The sequence below is a fragment of the Nomascus leucogenys genome, chromosome 24 (genome assembly GCF_006542625.1).
Source record: "Nomascus leucogenys isolate Asia chromosome 24, Asia_NLE_v1, whole genome shotgun sequence".
Classification (NCBI taxonomy): Eukaryota; Metazoa; Chordata; class Mammalia; order Primates; family Hylobatidae; genus Nomascus; species Nomascus leucogenys.
Window position 1 is genome coordinate 15,316,045 of NC_044404.1, and position 25,049 is coordinate 15,341,093.

Below are 25,049 nucleotides of genomic sequence, written 5' to 3' on the forward strand. Positions count from 1 at the left end.
TGGCACAGCAGACAGGGCCTGTGGCCGCCCTTCCTCCCTATGGCCTCGCATCGTGGGCGTGACCACGGGCAGCGGCTGAGTGCGTGGACATCCCCCTACAAGCCCTCAACAAGCACCTGAAAGTTGTGGGCAAATTGAATTTAAACAATATTATTATAGTACAAATGACCACAGCTGCTCACTGTACTGAATGCCTGTGGCACACCAGACACCGTCCTTGGGGTCTTTTTCTTTTTTTTTTTTTTTTTTTGAGACGGAGTCTCACTCTGTCGCCCAGACTGCAGTGCAGTGGCGCAATCCTGGCTCACCACAACCTCCGCCTCCCAGGTTCAAGCGATTCTCCTGCCTCAGCCTCTCAAATAGCTGGCATGACAGGTGCCTATCACCACATCCAGCTAATTTTGTATTTTTAGTAGAGATGGGGTTTCACCGTGTTAGCCAGGCTGGTCTGGAACTCCCAGCCCCAGGTGATCCACCTGCCTCGGCCTCCCAAAGTGCTGGGATTACAGGTGTGAGCCACCGTGCCTGGCCTGTTCTCAAGGTCTTTATCCTCTCTTTAGCAACATCCTCGTGGCAATCTGGGAAGGGTCTTACTGTTGTCCCTGAGAGGTTCTGTGACTGGTCCATGTTTGCTCAGTGAATGAGGGGCTGACCTTGGCATTCCAGCCCTGGAGGTGGCTTCTCAACCATCCCAGCCCGTCCCTGACCCCACTGGCTTAAAGCTCAGAGAGGTCTTCCCCGCCCCGGATCCCATGCACTGCAGTCTGCACCCCAGCTAAGCTTGGCTTTCTTCTTCTCGCCCACCCTCTGCCACGTGGCTCCTGACTCCTCAGTCACTAGAGGATCTTGAAGACCAAAAACGGAAAAAGAAGAAAGAGAAGATGGGATTCGGCTCCATCTCCCGCGTCTTCGCCAGAGGGAAGCAGCGGAAGTCCCTCGACCCCGGCCTCTTTGATGGTACCACCCCTGATTATTACATAGAGGAGGACGCGGACTGGTGATACGCGCTCCCCTGCGCCTGCTGCCCGCAGGCGTGTCTGTGCGTGTGGGCGTGCGTGCAAGCGAGCGTGGGTACGCGTGTGGCCGTGCGTGGGGTGCGTGTGCACGTGTGCACGTGTGCGCTGGCACACATGGGTGCTGGGTGTGGCCGCGCGCCTCTAACAAGTGAAAACACGAGTGTGAACCTCTCTCCCCTGCGTCGCCACCTCTGTAATTGATGTACATACCGCAAACCGTGTGTGAACCTGTCAACTCTCTGTCGTCTTTGGAGCGATACGGTTGTGTTGTTAATCTGGTTTATTATTTTTCTTCAGTGTTTGGTTTTTCGTTTTTTTCTTCTTTTTGTTTGGTTCGTCGGTTTGTTTTTGTTTTTGTTTTTTCCCCCTTTCTCCTCCCCTCCTCCTTTTTATGAAACTTGAAAACTTGAAGGACTGCTGTGTATTTGTAAATAACAAAACTATTGTGCACTCCATGCTTGTAAATGTCCCTCGTCCAAACCGCTACTCCTGGAGCCCGTGTGGCAGAGGGTGTGGTCTGTTTTTGATGTCCCCCCTCCCGCCCCCCTGGTGTGAACGTGTGGGACCAGACCCTGTCCTGGGGGTGCGCCCAAGTCACTTTAACCACAAAACGCCATCGTCGTCAGGGTAAGCTCCGCTCTCCACAAAGACTCGCAAGCCCGGCCAAGGGGCCTTGTCTTGGCTGGGTTTGTCAGAGGTCAAACGGGCTCTTTTAAACGGCCTACCAGCTTTTAAATTGCGTTGCCGTTTCTTTCTTTATGAAAAAAAAGAAAAAAAGAAAATTGTTTCGTTTAATTTATTTGCACAAATGCTGAAAACTTATTCTATCTAAATTATTACATAAATATTGGAACGTCTATTTTTCCATGGGGTGGGCGGGAGGTGGGTGTCTCTGTTGACTTGTCTGTTCTGTTACCATGCTGCTACCCAACTGTGCAAAGTAGTTTAGGGTGGCCAGAACCCAGGGACCATTGGATTTCAAAGCTTGCTTTTTCTGTTCTCTCTTCTCTCTCCCTCTCTCTCTGTCTCTCCGATTCTCCTGCCCATGCATGAAAGGATTCTCCACCTTCTTCCCACCCAGAGCTCCCTCCAGGCCTTTCTCTATATATTTATTTATCTGACGTACAGAACACGACCTCAGTGAGCAGAGTGCTGACAGTCATGGTCCCCTTCCTTGGGTCTGTCTTTTGAGAGAGGTTGAGTTCAGGGCAAGACAGGCTGCCGCACATCCAAGGGTACGACCAGTGGGATCCTGGCCTGAGTCTGTTCTCCGAGGGGCCTCCAGCAGCATCTGTTCCTCCCTGCAGCTGTGTCTTTCTTGTCCTGGGTTTAGGATGCAGGTGGGCCAGGCAGGTGTCATTAAGGGAGGCACTCACTTCAAAAGGAGGGCCACAGTGGGGACACAGAGTCCAGCACCTGAGCCCTCCACCCTTCCCATTCTGGTCGGTTCCATCGGCCACACTTGGAATCTCCCAGGATCCCTTGGACTCTGTCCCCCAACTTGTCACGGCAGCCTGAGCCTACCCACCCCAGGAGACAAGGGCTGGCAGGAACATCTGCGTATATGGGGGGTGGCGTTGGCCCCAAAGAGGCTTCACCAGCAAAGGAACTGTGTGTATTTGAATGCTGGGGGACGGAGGACATGTGAGCTGTTCAGCTAGGTCTGCCCAAGGCCTAAAACTCAATTTCCTTTTTCTTTTGCTTCTGCTCATCCTTAACAACTAACAGCTCAACCCACACCTCTAGACAACAGTAGTCGTGCTTTCTGCTTACAGTGACATTTTCAGCTCTTAAAAAGAAGCAAGGAGATTTTCAAATGCTAGAGTGTCTCTATCAGAAGGCATAGGACATTGTGTCCAAAGTCTCAAGAACAAACAACACTTTCCTTCTGACCTGGCCCAAAGGTCAGCAAAGAGCAAGCAGGCAGAGGCCCTCATAAGGCCTTTTCTGTCCTCCTTTGACCAAACTGTTTAACCGAGCCTAGGGGTGAGGGGGAGCGACCCAAGCTGGCATCTTTCTCTACAGAGAGAGATTTTAGAAAATACTTTTCTTGCCCATGAATTTCCTTTTTGGTTGATTTTTATCATTTTCCCTTTACTTACAAGAAAATAAGATTGCAACCACTCCTGGTAATGATTTAGTAGTTCCTTTTCATTTCAGTTTTTGTAAATTAGGAGACAATTCTAAGAGTTACTAAAGGATGATTTATTTAAGAGAACTACGTCAAATAGCGAATGAGTTATGGGTAACATTAGATGAAAATAACCTTTCCCATGGGAAAGGTTTCTCGAAGGCATGGATGCAAATATAAAATATTAAAAAAAAATCTAAATAAAGCTTATTTTAAAATATTATTGAATTCTATGTTATTTGATTGCTTCTATTTGGCTCCGGGTGGGAGGCTGTGCCCCTCTGGGAGGCACAGGCTGGCATGACCTGCTCCTTGGACTTCCAGGGCTGGGTTCTGGGAGGGGGGATGGGAGGGGCCGAGGAAAGCTGGCTGGATTAGGGACCCTTGGAGGGGCCGAGCCGGGGTAGCCTCCCAGAAGCATCTCGCCTCTGCTGCCCTGACTGTAATTTGGAGGGCTGCCCTGTGGTCCAAACGCACCACCCCCCACCTGGCACCCTGCATTGTGGAGCTTAGTGGCCCCAGTCAGCTTTCGTCTGCTTCCTTCTCCCCCTGAGCTCCTTCTAGAGGCCCCAAAGGAGCCTGTGCTTTGGGGCGTGTTACTTCCCACAGACCTCAGTGGACCTCTGCATGTCCCACGATCCCACCCTCCCTGGAGGACCGAGAGGAGCTTCAGGGAGACAGAGAGGGACAGAGAGGGAGCCACAGGCTTCCTTGATTGAAGCCAGAGTGAGCCAGGCTTTTCCTAGCCCCAAGAGAACCCCCCAGATATAAAACTCAGGCCTCCCCCAGCGAGACTCCACTGTATGTCCCAAGAAGAGGGTACCCGGGTTACCCCAAAGCCTGACATAGTACCCTCAACCTTTATCTCCCAGCTGAAAAAAAAGTTCTCCCCAGCAATAAGACTGATGGAGGACTGGCTTTTAAGTCCCCTCCCACCTCTGCAGGAAGAAAGCATAAAGCTATGTAATACAGAGACCATGCTGGGGTGAAAATGAGCCCCCAGTGAGTGAGGATGCAAGTGGATATGGTAGGACTGGGAAGGCCAGGAAAGCCCTGGGTGACAAGGAACTTAGGGCCATCTACCCCAACAGTTCTCAGCCTGACCACACCTTAGGGAAAAAAAAATACTCATGCCAGGCTATATTCCTGGAATGGAAGTGTATTTAAATCTCCTCTGGTGATTCTAAAGGGTTGCCAGGATTAGAACCGCTGAGCTGATCTGAGGAGGGCAAGTGTGGCCACACGCATGCCCCTACTCCCCTCTTCCCTGGCTCCATGCAGACATCACGAATCAATTGAAGAGCCCTTCCTGCCCATCCCGAAGTGGCCTCTGATTTCTCACTTTACATAGCCTCAGATAGCCACAGCCAGTCAATCAGAGTTGGCATACAAGGATAAAGCCTTTTTGCCCTCTCAAAACTAACCCTATCTCTCATGCTGGACACATGGCAAGAACTTTGGCCCAGAGAGGAATGACTTGGCCAGCATCCTAGCTATTGTGCCTCTCATCCTGGGACCTCCTCAAGAGCCAGGCCACACCTTATTGGGGTCTTTGTAGCTCCACTCAAAAGCCACCGTACCTCCTTTGTTAAAAGAATCTTCTCCAGGGAAGCTGAGGCAGGAGAATGGCGTGAACCTGGGAGTTGGAACTTGCAGTGAGCCGAGATTGCGCCACTGCGCTCCAACCTGGGTGACAGAGTGAGACTCTGTCTCAAAAAAAAAACTAAATAAATAAAAAACAATCTTCTCCAGGACCTTGCTCCAAATGGTCCAACTTCAAATGGTACCTATTAGAAATTGGAGTAGGGCCGCCCAGGGCATCCAGGGCCAGCTGCACAGGTTGTGCACTGCATTACTCCAGAAGGTGCCATTCTCCAGGCTACCACGTGAATGGTGTCCTGGTTTTTTCAATACACAAGCTGTATGACTGTACTCAGTGGCCCGTCTGTGTGCTCCTCCTACCCACGTTGCAGGCTAAAACAGCTGTAACCAATAATAACAATAATAATAATCTCTAACATTGGTTAGGCATTTACCACAGGCCAGGGTCCATGCTGTGCGCTTTACACATATTAACTCAGTTAACCCTCCCAACAGCCTGTCATTGATGAGAAAACAGAGGTTGAGTAACTCATCTGAGGTCATGGAGCCGGGAGACGATAGAACTGGGCCTCAAACTATGGAGTTTTTGGCTACAGAGTTTGTGCCCTGAACCACTCTACCATCTGAGCAGTGAGGGGTTGCCACCAAGCAGCTGGGCCTTCTCCCTGGGGGGCATCTTCAGTGCATCATCTGGGCCTGGTTTCAAGGCCCCTCGCCCACCAGTAGCCTCTGACACAGACTTGCACTGCCTTACTTTTGTGACTGAGTCTATTTCCATCAGCCTTTTCCCCGCAGGCCCAGAAAGCTCACCGCTAGAGAGGAATCAGCGGGGGAATCAGAGCAGAAACCGGCAGCTGTCCAGCACCAGCTCTCCCTTCCTCTTCCTGGCCAAGTCAGGAGCAGAATCACCTCCACTGGCCCTGCAGTCCAACCCCTGGCTGTACCAGAGCTGCAGATCCTGAAGGGTAGCGCAGCCCCCCACAGCTGGGGAGCTCTGTGGCACCCTTCCCCGCCACAGCATGAGCCTGCGGTCCAGGAGCTGCCCCGCACCTGTGACAGATGGTGTCATGCCCGCCACTCAACCTGGGCTCCTGGGGAATCCAGGCAGAGTGAGCCTGAACCGTGGGGGACATCAGTCGTTTGACAAAATGATTTTTAAAATACCTCTGGGCCAAAAATTAGCCGAGTGTGGTAGCACACGCCTGTAGTCCCAGCTACTCAGGAGGCTGAGGCTGGAGCATCCCTTGAGCTCGGGGTGTCGAGGCTGCAATGAGCCGAGATCGAGCCATTGCCCTCCAGCCTGGGTGACAGAGACACTGTGTTATTTATAAATAAGTAAATAAAATATCTCTAGGTTTTTCCCCCAAAACTTGCATTTTCACAAAATGCACTTCCCAGAATCCCCAGATGGCTCCTAGGCTTTTTCCAGCTGGACTCCACTGGGCGGGGCAAAATATGCCCCGGTCCCTGGCCCCCACCTGTTCCCATTTTCCAGTGGTTACAGAACCTGCTGATAATGAAGAATGAATAGGGAACACGTATCAGCTTATTCTTTATAAAAGAGTATATTCATAATTCTGCATTACAAAATAATGCCCAAAACTTACAAATATCTTAGCAGTTTTTATGTTAGAAGTTATTTAAATATCAAAGTCATGGCATGTCACTAAAGTGTCCCCCTGTGGGCAAATTGAGGGTATAAGTCTGGGATGGCAAATGGGATATGGCTATTTCTCTCTTGTTTTTCTTTTCTTTCTTTTTTTTTTTTTGAGACAGAGCCTCACTCTGTCGCCCATGCTGGAGTGCAGTGGTGCAATCTCGGCTCACTGCAAACTTTGCCTCCTGGGTTCAAGCGATTCTCCCACCTCAGCCTCCCTAGTAGCTGGGACTACAAGCATGCATCACCACACCCAGCTACTTTTTGTAATTTTAGTAGAGACGGGGTTTTGCCATGTTGGCCAGGCTGATTTCGAACTCCTGACCTCAGGTGATCCACCCACCTCGGCCTCCCAAAGTGCTGGAATTACAGGTGTGAGTCACTGCACCCAGCCTGGGTATGGATATTTCATACCTGAACCACAGTTGCATGATATCTCAAAGCCCCGTGGCTGGAAAATATGCAAATATGCAGCATAGTACTCTATAGGGCAACAAGCTGAATCCATGAGAAAATGATCCCAACAGGATTGATCCAGGAATAGCAGCAAGGGAAAATCTTGGCCTATTCATCCTGAAAATGGCAGGACCTCTGATGACCTAGCACGTGCCTTGGAGGGCCTTGTGACGTTGCCAGGCTGTGTACAGAAACCATGCTTCTGAATCACAGAAAACACTGGCTTGTAGCTTGTTTGCATTTCTGAATTTTAGGTTTTGAAAATTCCTTATTGCTTTCTTAACGGTTACCAGTAAATAGCTGTTAATTGCACCAATACAAGAGAATCTATAAAATTGCATACCTTGCTTCCAGAATCCTCAACGGAACATTTGCCTTTGGGAAGTCATTTGTGCCCCCATCCAGAGGACCCTTGCAGCCCACCAGTGGCTTCCGGGTCACACCTGGATAATCGCTTCCAGTTCTGTCCCCACATCTGATTCTAAGCCAGTTGTTTAACCTATGAACCTCAGTGTACTCATCTGTAAAATGGGTGTAATTACCCTCCCCTCCTCGTAGGTTCAGAAATGAGAACTGAATGTGTTTTTGGAGACTGAAAAGGGCTGGCCCCATGATCACTATTCTCTGTGATTTGTAACACATCTTGAGCCTGACAGTGACTCAAATCAAAACTTGTCCCTGGGGTAAAATCAGGGCATTGGGCTGTGTGTGTGAAGTTCCTCCAGCTGCCAGGGTCTGTGAGAACCAGCCCTCAGAGTGCAAATGCAGTTCCAGCACTGCTACAAAAGAGAATCTGGGCTGCTCTGCCTCGGAACAGGGAAGGTTTGAGTTATTTGCCCCTAGAATCCACCAGCTCTGACAGCATTCTGTCTTTCTGAGGTCTGAGTACAAACACGTAGATGCTGCTGTCAGAACCCAGGGCCAGCCTGGTCTGGAAGTCAGGGCTGCCTCACTTAAGCAGTATTTTCTTTGTGCCAAGCACTGTTCTAAGCTCTTTCCAGATACTCACTCATATAATCCTTCCAGCAGCTCTCCAAAATACATGTCATCCCCAGTTTACAGATGAACAAACCAAGGCACAGAGAGGTGAAGTTCTTGCCTGGAGTCACACACCTAGGAAGAGGTGGAACTGGGATTCACCTCTAGCAGTCTGGCTCCAGAGTCCATGTTCTTGGTAACTTTGCTGTGCAGTCTCAGGTCACCCACTGGCCCCAAGCTCCCTCTCAGGGCCTGCTGAGCAATAGAAAGCTTCAGAGAACATCAGAATGAAAGCCTCATTGGTAGGATGAGGCTGGGCGCTGAGTAGGCCAGCTTTTTAGGATTCAACTCCTTAATCCAGAAGAGGAAGAGACTGGCAAAATACGGGGTTTGCAAACTGTGTTCCATGGTACCCCGAGGGGGTTCCTCAGCAGTCCCTCAAGGGGTTGCCATAGCTGGCGAAAGAATCGGCAGGCAGGGCTCCAGCCCACCCTCAGCCAGTGGCTCTCCACTTACCTGTTACACACTGGACTTCCGTGTACGAGTCCACGTGAAAGGTCCCATGGTAGAGTGAGTGAGAAGGAAAGAGGAAGAGAGGAGGTTTGAGAACCACGAGGAGATCAGTGGTTGTCAAACCTGACCTAAGCCTTGGGTTTTAAAGATATCCTTTCCCAGGCCCCATCCTGTAGCTACCAAACCAGAGGGTCTAAGGCCGAGGCCCTGGGAGCTGTGTGCATATTGAACAAGCTCCCTGGGGTGGGCTCAGTTGCAGGAGGTGAACATAGGGCAGAGACTGAGGGTGGCAGCGTGGTGCCCGTGTGTTGGAGTGCAGACTCTCCAGGGCCATCACAAGGTAGGTTGAGGCCACCTTCCCGGGGCAACCCCAGGGTCCCCCCAGTAAGGGAGGAACCTTACCCAAGCCAGACCCCAAGCTGCCCCCCCAGGCAACCTGCTGCCTGGGGCCTTGTTAGGCCCCGCTGAGCAGAGGGGACGGGCATTCTGGAGTATCTGACGCCACAGGCCAGCCTCAGAAGGCTGCAGCGGCACCCACAGTGCAGGCACAGAGAGGTTCCCCGAGTCTCTGAGAGATGCACAGCCAGGAAGTGGCAGAAGCAGGAGTCAATCCTGAGTGAGATCTGAGTTCTGAGCCTGAGGTCCATCCGACTCCTCCTGACCTGTGTCCGACTGAGACTTCTGTCCAGTGGACCCGCTGGCCTCAGTCTGGGGCCAGTAATATCCCATGGACACCAGACCATGAGCCCTAAATTGGGGGCAGGTCAGCCCAAGCTGCTGCACTCTGGGAGGTGATCAGATGTCGAGCTGCTACAGAGGGGCCTGCAGGCCTCTGCCTACCCCTGCCCCTGGGCTCCTGTGGAGGCCCAGTCTTCTTCACCCAGAAGCCCCATCACCCCCAGCCCAACACCTTCAGGGCCCCTGAGCCCAGCTCTGGACTCCCAGTGTTCAGCTTGGTCAAGGACTCACTGTGTGACCACAGGCAAGCTGGTCTCCCTCTCTGGGCCTTAGGCTGTCTCTAAAACACACCAGGACAGTGGTTTTCCGCCTGTGGCCTGTGAAGTCTGAGAAGTCCCTGGATGTGCCGCAGAAGGCGGTCGGCAAGGGAGAGGCTGCAGCCACCATGTTGGAAGGTCCCTCCCTGCCATCCGCCTCCCTGCCCTTTAGCCCTAAACTCCAGTGTATTCGGCTTGTTGAAATAGGTCTGAATGATGGGTCTGCAGCATCTCTGCAGCTGAGAGGCAGTATGTGAGAAAACCAGGGGGCACATCGTCTCCAAGCTCCTCCAGGGGTCTCTGGGCTGTGATCGGGAAGGGAGGGGTGCACCAGCCTGGTGGAAGAGTTAGTCCCCATGGATGCCCCTCAGCTTCCCTGTTTACCCCTCCTCCCTATCAGCGAGGGGCAGTATGAGCCCCTCCTTAACCCTAGTAGAACAGGAAATAGGAAAATGGGGCCCCGACCCCCCTTCTGGAAGTCTATAAGACAAGGCCAAGGCCATGAATGTTTCCCCCATGAACCACAGGACAACTGCATTGAGCAACGCCTCCCCAGGTCACAGTGATTTACAGTTCGCGACACTCTTTCATAGGGAGATGGGGGTCAGGGTTAAGAGATTACATCCTGGGCGAACTCCCTGGGTTTCAACCTCAGTCCTGACGCTTGTTACCTGGTAAGCTTAGGCAAGGGACTTCACCTGCTGTGCCTTCGTTTCTTCATGGGGACAATAGGGGTAAAGAGATACTAGGTCAAAGTGTCGCTGCAAGGATGAAATGGGCCAATATGTATACAAGGCTTAGCACAGGGTGCAATAAACCTTAGCCACCATGATGATGACCGTGATGATGACGATGGCAATGATGATCTCATTTCAGCCTCTCGCCAGCCCTGTGGGGTAGACAGGACAGGGCCCTTTGTACAGATGAGAAGACTGAGGCCCAGGTAAGTTCAGCAATTTGCCCAAGCTGTGGGGGCCAGCCCAGAATAGGACCAGAGGAAGCAAGAGTGTGGGAGCTGAGAGGGGTGTCAGTGGTCTCTTGCCCACTCCCCTCATATTGCAGATGGGAGGGGGCTTGTCCACGGCCCAGCAGGGCATCAGTGTCTGAACTGGTTCTGGAACCCAGGGCTCCTGCCTCCCTGGCCAGTGCTTTGAGCTGCCTCCAACCACAAGACTCAACTAGGAGGAAAAAAAATCCCAGGGTCAGTAAGTTTTGGAAACACTGCATCATATCTCCACACCTTATAGATCAGCACAACCCATTCACTTATTAAGGCTCTGACAAGTTCTGCAATGAAGGAAAATATTTTACCTTTACCCATCTAGTGTTTCCCAGACTTACGTGACCACAGAACCATACCTTTTACTCTCATTCAGTGGATCACTGACTGGGAACTATTGGGACAGATGACTTCTTCGGGCCCTTTAGCTCCACTATTCTGTGCTTTGAGGGTGCTGTCAGTGGTTCTGTGGTGATCTCTAAGCATGCCACCATTATTTAGCCATGAGAAGCCTCTGTGGCTCATATGAGATCCCTATGGGCCTCGAGAAGGGAGGTGACAGGCGCAAGACCAGGTGTGGTCCCAGCCCCTCTATCTCAGCATCCACTTTGCTGAGAAAGGACCCGGAGCAGTGCACAGCACGCACACGAGGCGGAAGAGCCCCACAGATTGGCTTGGAAATGCCGGTCCCAGCGTGTTCATTATTTTCCTGCAGTCCTAGGTCCTAGATATAGACAGACGGGCTGAGTCTGTTGGCACAGGGACCCAGGGGATGGGCATGTCCATGCTGCCAGGGTGTCTGGCCCCACCTGCCCTCCAGAGTGCCTCATCACCCTTTGGTGGCTCTGAGCTGCCTAATTGCTTTCCCTGGGACAGGCCAGAGATGTCAGAGTCACATCCAAATTGGCTCTGTGCTATACTAGGCCAGCTTCCTTCCTTATTAGGAGGCTGATGTCTGTGGAGGCGGTGTGGAGCCTGTGGCCAGGGCATGTGGACCAGGAGGGAAGGAAGCAGCCTCTGACAGCTGTCATTGTGGGCACCAGGGCTGTGGCGGCAAGGAGGAGACTTGAGACAAGCCAGAAGGACCTTGAGGGCCTGTCCCCAAATGGAGGGTTAGAGGTAACAGGCCCAGGTCACTGATGGCAGCTTGAGTGTGTGAGCCAATTCCAAATTCCTTGCGTTTCTTCACGTGTGTGCAAGAAACAAACTCATCTTAGTGACAGCCTGAGCCCAGCAGCATTGATCGCCTCCTACAGGGAGGGGCTTAAGGAAAGGCCTGAGCTTCGGAGCTAGATCCTGAGGCTCAATCCCAGCATCGGCACGTACCAGCTGTGCGACACCGAGTCCCTTTGAGCCTCAGTTTCCCCCTCTTTGAAATGGAGATAAAACATATTGGCTGTTGCAAAGATAAAATAGTAAATGGAGAGACGCATCCAAGACATCCCAGCTGCTTCTTGCAGGGCTGCAGCGGCCCACGTGACAGAAAATCTCCGCTTCAGAGCAGGAACCCAGGCCCTGAGTCTGGGCTGTGCCCTCTGCACTCAATTGATTGGCTTTTCTGAGCTCCACTTTTCTCATCTGTAAAATGGGCCCCTGGGAATCTTGAGTCCCCCTCTCTGGGGAGGATGCAGTGAGCTCATGCTTACTAGTTGTAAAGCACCAGGCAAACATTAGCCGTCACGACTGCACGGCCTCGCGGAGCAAGCTGGAATTACTGTCACCACCTGCTGTTTTAGATCAGCACCCACTGCAAACACATATTGGGGTGACAATGACAAGGACCCACCTTGTGGGCTCTCTCAGTTGCCAGCACTGGGCTGGACACTTACTGGCCTCATTTCAACTATGCCGTCAACTCAGAGGCCTGTGGGGACCCTGCAGATAGGCAGGTCAGTGACGTGGCCACGTGGGGCCAGCACGTGCTGCAGCGAAAGGAAGCAGCTCTGCTCACTCCAGCGAGGCTGCTCAGAGCAATGCCAGCCCAGTGTTTCCAAAGCTCCGGAACTTCTAGAGAAGCCAAAAATCTCACATAATACACCCCAATTCTTTCATATTGACAACTAATTTTTTTTTAATTTAGTGTCCGTTGGGGGAAAATTTCCATGGCCCTAATTTGTCTCAGGGCCAACAGCTCTGTCACCTCCAGTCTAGATTCTCTCTCTGTGGACACCTCGTGCTCTGACAGTCCCTGGTCTTCACCTGCGTGTGGAGTCCCCGGGCCTGCCTGGCTGTAGGCACCATCCCTATTCACCTCTATCCTCCACTAGAGGGCCCTCCTGTCCTCCACTCCCTGACGGCCAGGCAGCAGGACTCCACGCTCGTTCCTCAACCCAGAGAAGTGTTCCCAAGGCTTAGAGTGTTTGGGGAGTGGCAGTGGAGAAGGGAAAAGCGGTCTTCGCTCAGCACTGCCCTCGGAGGCCTCGAGTCACTGCAGGAATCCTGAGCTCCGCCCCTCCTCCCCGAGGGCTACACAGGACCAGGTCAGCTGCTTGTACCCACGTGACTCAGTTGTTTTTTTATGGTCACTACCGGAGTCTCTGGGACTCAGAGTTGGGGGTTGGGGGTTTCACCTTCAGGTGAAGATGTTGATGGGCCTGACAATAGGGTGACTCCGTAGTATCCCAGAAATCTCAGGAGGCTGCGCTATTATCAGCATGAAAAGCAGCTGCAAGCCTGCCAGGGATGCGGACCGAGGCTCAGAATGAGGAATGGGGACAAAGACTGGCTTCATGGTGGGCAGGGGAGGTAGCAGGGGGTGTGAGGAAAGCTAATATGACTTGCTGACATCTACTAAGTGCTTACTGTGCCAGGCATGTGGTAGGAACTTGATGTACACTCATTAAGTCATTCAACAAACACTGACTGAATGCTTTCTATATGCCAGGCTTAGGGCTTAGGGCTGAGGATGCAGATGTGGATGATGAGATAAATTATCCTAACATCATCCTCACCAAAGTCACGTGAGGACTTTGGTGAGGAAACTAGGGCTGAGAGAGGTAACATACATAGCCCAAAGAGACAAAATAAGTGATGTGCTGGACGCGGTGGTTCGTGCCTGTAATCCCAGCACTTAAGGAGGCCAAGGTGGGCAGATTGCTTGAGGTCGGGAGTTCGAGACCAGCCTGGCCAATCCCACCTCTACTAAAAATACAAAAATTAGCTGGGCATGGTGGTGCGTGCCTGTAATCACAGCTACTCGGAGGGCTAAGGCAGGAGAATCGCTTGTACCTAAGCGCAGATGTTGCAGTGAGCCGAGATCGTGCCACTGTACTCCAGCCTGGGCAACACAGCGAGACTCCATCTCGAAAAAAATAAAAAATAAAGTGATGGAACAAGGCCAAGAATTGGGGTCCAACAGACTGCACGACACCACTTTTCAGGCAGATATGATTAAAGCTGATTAAACTGTGAGCTGTTAGAATAAGGCTTTGTTCTCTAATTTCCAGAATTCAAGGGCTAGAGGGAGGCAGACAAGGCAGGGAGCAGGGATCACAATTAAAGGTTATCTACAAAGGGAGAGAAGATTAATTCACAAAATGGGAAGAAACCTCCTAGGATCCTTTGCCCCATGCCGTGGCTCTGGCTGAACATATTAACAGATTCTAGAAGGGCATCGGTCTGCAGCGCACATGCTCTTCCTCTCAGCTGCCGCTACAGGACCGCCAGTTAGAATGTTTCATGACGCATGATTGGAAAAGCCAAAACTGGTGCCAATGTTCCCCTTGCCATTCTCCTATAGGTGTCTAAGTTGTCAGAATCCCCTCACCACGGACCTCACCAAAGCTGTCTTCGTTTTGAAGGAAATTAAATCAATGCTGCTCATAAATGTGTTTGCTGTTCCTAAACTGGCTTTTGTGCAGTATATAGTGAAAGCCGCTCAGCACTGGCTTAGGAAATTCCCAGGAGGCAGTGGCAAAGCCTTTTGAGGGAGGTCAGAGGTGGGACAATTTGCATGTATCATGCAAGATAATCACATAGAAGACAGCACCTCCAATCGCCTCACCCTGGGTTAGGGGCTTGGCATCTGGCTCAGTGGTGAGTTTCTGTCCAGGTGTGCAAATGGGCAAGGATTCACCAGGCAGGGTCTCCCAGCCGTCACAATGCACAGGGTCTATAGGCACCTGCGGAAGAGGCTCAGCTGAGACAGAAAGAACCTAGGTTGTGTGGAGGCCCAAGGAGGAACTGCTTGCCAGGGAGGGGGCTCATTCAAGCCAAAGAGGCAAAATTGGTGAAAATCTAGCTAGGGAGTTAATCCAGTTAATTAATTATTAAAGTAATAACTAGTCATCAAATTGTGGACACAAGATGAAGGACCTTTTGTCACAATTCAATCCTGTTGGTTTATTATTTTTTCTTAGTGAAACCCAACATAATTTCAGATATTTTACTAAACAATATGAAAGTGGGGTTGGGGCACAGCTGATTTCCTCAAATCCACAGCCATCCATCGCTCCCAGCTTTGCCTCCAAGAGCTGTACAGATGCACACGTGCCTGGCCTCTGCATGGGTGCATGGAGAAGGATGGTCTTCTTGCCCTGGCCCCCTGTGTCAAGATCCCCCCCATTACTTCTCATGGGATCCGCCTTTCAGGGCTGCCCACTGGCACAGAAGCCTGCCAGGAAAACATGTCAGAAAAGAGGAGTCAGTGTGGGGCTTGCCCAAGGAGGCCAGCAGCTGGGGAAAGATGGGCTTCGGCTGCAGTTGCAATTGAGACTATAAGAAGGACTTCCCAAATGTGGGTGCTGCTGCAGCAGTAGAACAGGTTAGCAAGGAAGAAAGAGGAAAGCTTTTGATGTATAGATACATATGTAAAAGCATAAAGTCGTTGTCATTGGATAACTATGTGTTTGTCTTCCCTGGACCTCTTAGCAGCTTCCTCCTAAGTGCATAAACTTAGAGAATACTTGTCAAGTATCTGCCTAGGAATTGAGTGCAGAGCAGCGGGGACTCTGGCCAACTCCGAGATCTCAATTCCCTGACCCTTTGGAAAATTTTCAGAGTGTGGGAGGAGGGACTGAAGGAGGAGAATGTCCTCCGAGGCTGGGAGCAGGGTGGCTGGTGGTGGGACAAAGCACAGGTCTAGGCCTTTGTGAGACGGTGGCACCAAAATGAGGGGGCGCCCATGTGATTTTTTTTTAAAGCATAAAGCAGTTATTGTTGGTAAAAGCAGTGCTCTGCTGGACTTTTCTATTTACTTTATGATGTCGTAAATAGGGACACATTGGGGTGGGAAGTACCACCAGTGTTTTAGCCCAGGGCCTCCCAAGGGCGAGCCTGGCCCTGGGGTCAGGGGTGGTGCAGGTTGGTGGCAGGGCCCCTGCCACCTTGCTGCCCACCCGGGGTCCTGCCGTCAGCCCCCAGCAGCTACAGTCGTGAGTGACTGATAGGCTCTCCTCCTGATGCTCTGCACACCCACGCTGTCCCTGGTCCTGTGGGCTACCACAGAGGCCTTTCACCCATTTCATACGTATTTCATGGGGCTTGGGACTGAGGGGTCAGCAAAGCATCTACCTCCAACAGGGCAGCCATGATCGGGCCATAAAAAGTTGTTTTTTCACATTACCATGAAGTGTTTAAAAAATGAGAATTCAGCTTTTGGAGCTACAGGTGCTGATGGAGGCTCCCCTGCCACTTCCCAAGGGCAGGGAGTTTTGACCGTAGTTGGCTGCCTGAACAGAGCTGGGCTGGGCTGAGAACGGAGGCCCCAGGGTGGAAGGGGGTAGGGCCCTCTCTGTGCCTTAGGGCAGGCTGGGGACGCTGGGAGCAGCCACACTCCATGCTCCCCAGCAGCTTGTGGATGGAGGCCAGGGATGCTGCTACACGTCCTGCGATGCACTAGACAGCCCCATAACAAAGAAATCTGGCCCCAAATGCCAAGAGTGCCAAAGTTCAGAGGTCTTGCCGTAGGCAGAGGGACAGAGAATGGTAGCATCTACTGCATAAGAGAGGCCATAGGTGACCTTGCTGTGGCTGGAAGAGGTGTGGACGAGGTGGGGTTGGCAGAAGATGAGACCACAGAGGAAGGCCTGCTCCCTCCCTCCCTCCGTTCCTCCCTTCCTGCCTGCCTTCTTTTACTCAATACTTAGAGGGCTCATTCGATTGCAGGTAGTGCTGTGCCAGGGCTGGCTCACACAGGCCCATGGATGGATCTCTTCCCAACTCCACGTCCAGTGACAGCCTGCCAGTCACTGAAATTGGCCACAATAGGAGTATTTACAGCACGGAAATTGGCAAGCAAATGCTAAAACCAGTGTACCTCTGGAAAATATAAGAGCCGGTTGTTAAACGTGGTTGGGCCCTTGCTAGGGACCAGAGATGTCTAGGGAGCAAAACCAGGCCCAGCGCCTGCTCCTGTGCCGTTTACGGTCTGGTGGGAGACACAGACGTTCGTCGAATAATTACACAACTGTTCATTTCAGCTGTGAGATGTCATGCAGGAAACGTTCCGGGAATTAATGACAGCGTGTGTGTATGTGTGTGTGTGTGTGTGTGTGTGCGTGTGTGTGTGTGTGTGTGTGTTGGGGGTTGTAGGGTACCCACACTAGGTGACCAGGAAAGGAGTCCCGGAAATAATCAGTATTGAAACAGAGCCCTGAGCCTGTGTAAGTTTCGCCAGGCAGAGAGTAAAATGACAGGCCGCCGTTCAGGCCGAGGGAACAGCAGGTGCAGGGATTGGAGAGGCGGAATTAGGGGCATCGGGGAAATGCAGGAAGCCCAGGGTGCCAAGGGAAGGGGTGAGAAGCTAAAGATGAGGCTGGCAAGGTTGGCCTATGAGTCACAGCAAGGACCTTGGACTTTACCAGGGAGCCATTGAAGGATGATGAGCAGAAGAGGTCCCTGGGAAGATACCATTTAAAAAAAAAAATTCCTCTGGGCTTGAAGAGGATGGAATGAAAGAGAAAGAGGGAGGTAGCGTGTTGAGATACAGCTGAAGTGCTCTGGATAGGAAATGGTGGAGCCAGCTGAGACAGATGGAGACTCAGGAGTGATGGAATTCAGCAGGAGACCTTTCAACCTTAGCCTGCCCTCACCAAGCTCACTGCCTCAACTCTGCCTCAGTGGCAGCTGAGGTCCAAGTGCTCAGCCCCCCTATCTGAGGTCTGAGACCCTATGGGGCAGCAACAGGCCCAGCCAGGTGCAGGGACACATTCAGCCACCTCATGTGACCTCCAAGGAAGCCTAGTTCCCTGCGCCACCTCCAACTCAGACACACAGGACACATTTGCGACTAAAGCTTTCCCATCAGGCTCCAGGGAGCTCTGTGTCCAGGCACACATTTGACCCCAGGGATGCAGATGCCAAGGAGGTGCCAATATGCTTGACACTGCAGACATCAAAGGAGCCTCAGAAGCCCAGGGCATGGGTCACTCAGCCACAGGCTGGGTATAGACTCAAAATTTTAAATAGTAAAAGAAGAAAAAAATTAATTAAAATGCTAGAACTCTAAGTCTTTCCCATAGCTGCTGCCAAAGGTGTCTGCCAATGGCACTCTGAGGTCAGGGACATGGGGGACCAGGGTGAAGAATGCCACCTCCCTGGGGTTGGGAGATCAGGAGTGAGGGCTGCCCTCTCACTCTCCATGCAGGGTGGGCATAGGAGAATTTACGAGGACTTTACCTCTAAGCCTCTGTGGTTTTTTGTTTGTTTGCTTGTTTGTTTTGTTTTGTTTGAGACGGAGTCTCGCTCTGTCGCCCAGGCTAGAGTGCAGTGGCATGATCTCGACTCACTGCAACCTCCACCTCCCAGGTTCAAGCGATTCTCATGCCTCAGCCTCCCAAGTAGCTGGGATTACAGGTGCATGCCACCATGCCCAGCTAATTTTTGTATTTTTAGGAGAGACAGGGTTTCATGTTGGCTAGGCTGGTCTCGAACTCCTGACCTCAAGTGATCCACCTCTGTGTTTTTAACCAGCTCCCTGGTAGCTGATGTCCCTGGTCTAAAGACTACTCTAGGAGCAGGCTCCCTCCTCTAAGTGCCAGCCCTACCGCAAGACTGTGGGATGGACCACATGACCTTGAGGGCACCTTCTATCCCTAGCATTCTGAATCCCACTGGGTGAGAGGCCCAGGTGACCCCATTCATGATGCCATTTGAGCAGCAAGTGCAGAGTGCTCCAAACTCTTCGGAGGTAGGCGCCTTTCCTTGCTGTAAATGGATCCTAGACAGGCATGTGGACTCAAGCCTCTTCAGCCCCTTTTAGTTGCAAATGTCAACCTCAGGCTAGGTAGAGGAGGGACTGTTTCAGGGCAAAAATAGTGGAAAGTAGTACATAGCAACAGCTTCTCAAAGCTTCTACCAGACACTGGTGAATGGTGCACTGGGCCTATCCGGCCATCAGCTCTGGCTCCAGGCTGCCTGTGTCACTCCAGCCCAGGGCTCACCCCCACCAAAGTCTACCATCCTTCCATCCCGCCTTTCCATGCCACCTGTCCCTGGTAGCTTAGTAAGTATTAGGCATGAGTGTCTCTGGTCATAGAATGAATATTCAGGCGCCGTAGGGTTTGGTAGGGCAGCCCAAAGGCTGGACAGACACACGGAGCCCCAAGTTCAGTGGCAACACGCATGTCCAGATCGGCCTGTCTTTCCCCATCGCAGGCCTTTGGATCCCATCAAGTCTGTCTCAGTGCTTAGGCCTGTCTCTCTGTCTCTCTCTGTGTCTGTCTCTCACTCTGAGTCATGGCTGGCTTCAAGTTCCCCAGCCTGGCAGGCAGGGCCAGGAGCCATTTCCCAGCCTTTGAGAGTATCTTCCCACACCCCACACACCATCCCGCCTCTTGCCAGTTTGAGCAATCCTTGCCAATGTTCTGTAACCAAGCACAGGCGTCCAAGAACAGGCGAGAGGGCTGCTCACATAGGTTCTTCTACACTGGGAGGTGGGGAATTCGGGGTTGCAGCAGAGCTCCCACACTAGCCTGCTGGAAACATCGGTGGACCCCTCTGAGTCTTCACTTCCCATCTGAAATGTGCCCTTTGCCCCTTTATTCCTGGGGGAAGGCAAGAGAAACTGAGGCTTCCCAAAGGAATATCCAAGTGAATAATGGTCTTATCTTCACCAGATGTCAAAACAAGTACCACAGGGAAGGGCTGAGCTGGGGGGAAAGGCAAAGGAAATGGTATTTCCCATAACCTGGACTTTTCCCATCACTGATGACATTGGACATCTCCATATAGCAGGCCCTGGTAATACAAATATGGAAAGACTTGGCTGATGACCTAGGCAATCACTTTGTGGCAGGGCAGATGGACAGGCCACGCACAGCAGTGCCAGCAGGAAGCAGTGTGCTGGGTGGACAGTGCACACAGCCAGAGGGACAGCCACTCAGGGCAGCTTGGGGGAAGACATATTTGGAAGGGCCTCCCTCCACAAAACCAATAAATCTGGAATGAAACATACGTTTTAATGCATTTCTGGTCTCACAGAAAATAAGGGAAATCCCCAAGATGTCTACAGACAAAAATCGAAAGCTGTAAGGTAACACCAGAACAGGAGCAGTGAGTGATCACCAAAGGCAAAAGCTGAGGTTGTCCTAGAGGCAAATGCTGCTATCAGGACTGTTATCGGGGGGTTAAATTTTGGGATATAGCAAAGTGGAAGAACAGAGCCGGAGACTCTGTCATTCAACCAGAGTCTCTCAAAGGGGCATGAAGTGGCCCCTGGACCCAGGTCTCATCCCCACTCCTCTTCTCTTCCCCACCCCAGTAGAAGTTAATGTAAATCCTCTCTGGAGAAAGGTATCTGCTATTTAGACCCTAAAGATTCCCGTAAATTAAGATCAAATATGTGGTCAGCATGAGTAAACGTCAGCAAAAACAAATAGCAAATTTAGACCCTCTAAGGTCTTTTCAGACATAGTAATTATCAATACCAAATACCAAATACTAAATACTATGCATAAAATACTTGAGGAAATGTTAGATGAAATCGCAGACATGAGCAAACAACAGGAAACTATCTGATAAGACCAGGAAAACTTGAAAGAGAAAACAAAACGTTTTAGAAATGAAAAAAAAATATAGCTGGTAACATTAAAGATAAATAAAAGGGTGGGTTAAACAGCAGACTAAATAGGTGAAGAGATAATTTTAAAAATGGAAAAAAAAAGACCTAAGGAAATTACCAAGAATGCAATGCACAGAGATGAGATGAAAACTAAAGGAGAAATTACTGTGTCGAATATAGTAGCCACTAGCCCACATGTTGTTCTTAGATTTATATTAGAATTAATTAAAATTAAATAACTAAAACTCAGGTCTTGCGTTGTACCAGCCATTTTACCTCTGCCTTTTTTTTTTTTTTTTTTTTTGAGATGGAATTTCACTCTGTCACCCAGGCTAGAGTGCAGTGGCACAATCTCGGCTCACTGCAACCTCCACCTCCCAGGTACAAGCAATTCTCCTGCCTCAGCCTCCTGAGTAGCTGGGATTACAGGCACCTGCCACCACGCCCACCTAATTTTTGTATTTTAGTAGATGAGGTTTCGCCATGTTGCCCAGGCTGGTCTCAAACTCCTAGGCTCAAGCAAGCCTCCTGCCTCAGCCTCCCAAAGTGCTGGGATTACAGGCATGAGCCACCACGCCCAGCTGACAAGGAGAAAATTTTAAAAGTAGCTAATGAAAGAACAATTAGGCTTGCAGTGGACTTCTCTTTAGCAGAAATGAAGACCCACGATCGTGAAACAATATCTTCAAAGCGCTGAAACAAAAGGCGAACTCTCAACCTAAAACCGTGTTCCCAGCAAAACCCTTTGAAGTACAAGGGGAAAATAGACTTTCTTCAGATAGGCAAAAGTTGTAACAGCTAACTACCAAAACTTTTTTTTTTTTTTTGAGACGGAGTCTCGCTCTGTCACCCAGGCTGGAGTGCAGTTGCGCAGTCTCGGCTCACTGCAAGCTCCGCCTCCCGGGTTCACGCCATTCTCCTGCCTCAGCCTCTCCGAGTAGCTGGGACTACAGGCGCCCGCCACCACGCCGGGCTAATTTTTTTGTATTTTTAGTAGAGACGGGGTTTCATCGTGTTCTCAATCTCCTGATCTCGTGATCCGCCCGCCTCGGCCACCCAAAGTACTGGGATTACAAGCGTGAGCCACCGCGCCCAGCCCCAAAACACTTTTAATCGAAAAATCTTTTAAACCATGTTCTTCGGGAATAAGAAAAGTTATTCCAGAAGGAAGGTCTGAGGTACAAGAAGACCTGATGAACAAAGAAATTGGTAAACATGTAAGTCAATTATTTTAAGCAAACGTTATCAGTGTAAAATAATTATCGTGACAATGTCTAAATTATGGGGTTTTAAAAGAGGATAGAATTAAAATCCTGGATGCGGTAGCGTGGAAGTCGGGAGGAGTGATCAGAATTAATATATTTTAAATAATTCTTACTATTTAGGATGGCATTAGGATATTGAACAACCCTAGGTTTTATTAAGATAAATAGGTATAGTAACTTTTCAAGGGTAATCATTAAGGCAGTGGTTCTCGAACTTGAGAACACCTCAGAATTATCTGGTGGGTTTTGAAGCAGACCACTGGGCTCCACCCCAGAGTTTCTGTTCCAGGAGATCTGGGGTACAGTTCTAGAATTTTCATTTCTACCAAATTCCCAGATGTTGCTGATGCTACTGGTCCAGGGACCACACTTTCAAAACTACAGCTACTACACTAAAATGAGAAACATAGAAAGCTTAACTTCCAAACCAACAGAGCGGGGGCCGGGGGGTGCGGGGGGAAATGGAATGAGAAAACAAATCAAAGAAAAAACAATCTTCCATCCAGACCAGCTCTGTCCAATAGAAACTAATGCAAGCCACATGTGTAACTTTATACCTTCAATTAGCCACATTTGAAGTAAAAAGAAACAGGTGACATGACTTTTAATAATCTATTTTATTTAAACTGGTATGCCCCAAATATGATCAATATGTTATCAATTTTAAAATGATTATGAGATAGTTTACATTCTTTTTTACACATACATCAAACTCCGGTATGTGTTTTATGCTTAAAGCACTTTTTTTTTTTTTTTTTTTTGACAGGGTCTTATTCTTTTGCCCAGGCTGGAGTGCAGTGGCGCGATCTCAGCTCACTGCAACCTCCACCTCCTAGGTTCAAGCAATTCTCCTGCCTCAGCCTCCCGAGTATCTGGGACTGCAGGCATGCACCACCACACCCAGCTATTTTTTTTGTATTTTTAGTAGAGACAGGGTTTCACCATGTTGGCCAGGGTGGTCTTGAACTCCTGACCTCAGGTGATCCACCCACCTCAGTGTCCCCAAGTGCTGGGATTACAGGCATGAGCCACCACACCCAGCCCTTAAGGCACTTCTCAATGTGAGCTAGCCACATTACATGTTCAGTAGGCACATGTGGCTTGTAGCTGCTGTGCTGGACAGAGCAGTCTGGACAGTAAGTGACATGGGCCCTCAGGGGACAGAGGCCTCCACTCAGTCACTGAGTATCCACTCTATGTCAGACACAAGGCTGAACACTTTGCACACATCATTTCATTTCATCCTCACACCATCCTGTGAGATTAAGCGTTCTTATCATCCCCATTTTACAGAGGGGAAAACTGAGGTTGAGAAAATGTAAAACACTTCCATGAGATCTTTTGGTTGATAAGCCACGGAGCTGGGATTCAAACCGAGGGCTCCCATATTCCAGTGCCAACCTCTGAACCTCTAGCCCAGGCGTTTCTCTATGTGGTTTTTTGCACTGGGCCAAAAAACTCTGTGGGCTTTAGGCTTTAGGCTTTGTGGGCCTGTCTCAATGTCTCAACTCTGCCATTGTAGCATGAAAGCAGCTTTAGACAATAAATAAACAAATGGGCATAGCTGTGATCTAGTAAAAACTTTATTTAGAAAAATAGGAGGGAGGGCTGGATTCCGCCAGGGGGGCCGTAGTCTGCTGACCTCTATGCTGGGCCAACACAATTGCCTCTGTAAGGCCTCATTTAGGGAAGTCCTCAATGGTCACGCTCAGTAGTACTAACATTCTGTGGGGGTGTGTGTGCGTGCGTGCATATGTGTTGGGGTGGGTGGAAGGATGCAGAGCCTCTCATTCCAAAGTCCGCAGTCTTCCTAGTTTCTGGAAGGATCCTGAGTGGCTGCCTTTTAGTGGTAGCTTCTCAGACTCCACCAGGGACTCAGCCAGCACCCCCGACTCGGCAGCCCCTCCGCTGAGCAGCCTGGCCATCAACATGAGTTATTCCCGCTCTCAAGACTGAGAAGAAGGGAAATAAAAGCCAGGATTGATGGAATCCGGACATAAAATCTGGCCCCATAATGCCTGCATTTTGGAAACTGCCTTTAATTAATGGTTTATGACCCTGAGGCCCCCCTAGACTCCTCCCAAGCCCTTCTGTCACGTCGTCTCCTTGGCGCTCAGTCCTCAGGGGTGGGGGAGAAGGAGGCGGTGGTGAATAGGGGTGGTGAATAGCTGTCTTGCAGAAACCAAAATGTGTGGTTTGCGCACATGAACCCAGCTTGGCCTCTGGCATTCCTAGGGCCTGGACTCCATAAATAATGCGAGCTGTAAAACCAGCTCCCCTCACAGCCCTGAGGCCTGCTCACTACAGAAAATAACTCAAATAACCCACACACACTCACAAAGACACACAGGCACACGCTCACATTGCACACCAGACGTTTGCCTTTTCTGTTTGTCCACCTATCTGTTGTCCCCACTCTGACCTCGACTCCCTCTCTCCCTCTCCTCCTTTCAATTTACCTTCGCATCCTTATTGCATCTGGACACCCTTTCTCTCCCCAAACCCTCTTCTTTGAACCTTCCCCTCTTCTGGGGGACTCAGGAGCAGGTGCCAACTTCTGCTCCCATCTCCTTTCTCTCCTTCCCATGCTCCTTTAGTTCCCTTTCTTGGGGAGACGTAGCCAAGGGCTGCAGACACCCCCCACCCACCCACCTGGGCACAGAACGGACAGATCCACCCTCACCTCACTGAGAGCCCCACCCCTCCCACCTTGACCAGGCGGGAGTCCAGCAGGGACAGTGAATTTCTGCCCTGCCAGGCTGGGCAACCAGGAGGACTTTTTCCCTCTGAAGGCACCGAAGCTGTAGCCAGGAATGTAGTGGGAAGGAGGCAGCTGCAGCTGAACTCTAGGTGTGGCCAAACAGTGCCCAAGCCCCAGGAGAGGGACCTCTTATTGCCAACAATAGCCAGCCCTGACTAAGTGCCTACTGTCGGCCTGAAAAAAGACACATCAGAAAAAAATATCTCCTACATGATGAATGTATTTGGGAGTAAGAAAAATGGATTAGACTCTGGAAGCATAGCTGTGGCAAGTCATAGGTGCATCTGGAGAGGGGACAGCAAAGGAAAGCTTTTATTGGCAAAAAAAAAAAAAAATTCATATAAGCTGCTTGGAAACAGACTTCATTGGCTGCAGAGGCTCAAAGCTAGAGTTGGCGTCAGTTCATTGGTGGAGACGTCGTTACTGGGCAGTGTTCTCTGGAGAACATCTTATCTGAATTGCTGCAGTCCTGAAGAAGGAATTTCTTGGGGGCTATTTTTGAAAGTCCTTGAGACGGTCCTTATCTCAGACATGCAAGCATGAGTTCCCCTCCTTCATGCCTTCCCAGCTCTAATTCTTCTGGTTCTGACAAAAGTGATTTCATCCTGGTATCTGCAACTTTCACACTTCCATAGCTTCGCATTCAGAGTTTATAACGTTCATTTCAAGCTACGA

At 50.5% G+C, this 25,049-nt stretch overlaps 1 protein-coding gene across 9 annotated transcripts in view; it reads left to right on the forward strand.

Moving 5' to 3' along the window:
• The window catches only part of KAZN (kazrin, periplakin interacting protein), a 1,203,323-nt gene that overhangs the window by 1,149,805 nt on the left and 28,469 nt on the right, over positions 1-25,049 (forward strand). For 5 of the 9 annotated variants that reach the window (XM_030805689.1, XM_030805686.1, XM_030805690.1 and 2 more), the window contains one exon: positions 834-957. In XM_030805689.1, the coding sequence (XP_030661549.1) occupies positions 834-957 (124 nt within the window). Of the gene's footprint in view, positions 1-833; positions 3,371-25,049 lie in introns of those variants that run through there. The other 4 variants (XM_030805692.1, XM_030805693.1, XM_012498569.2 and 1 more) reach the window with 1 other exon arrangement.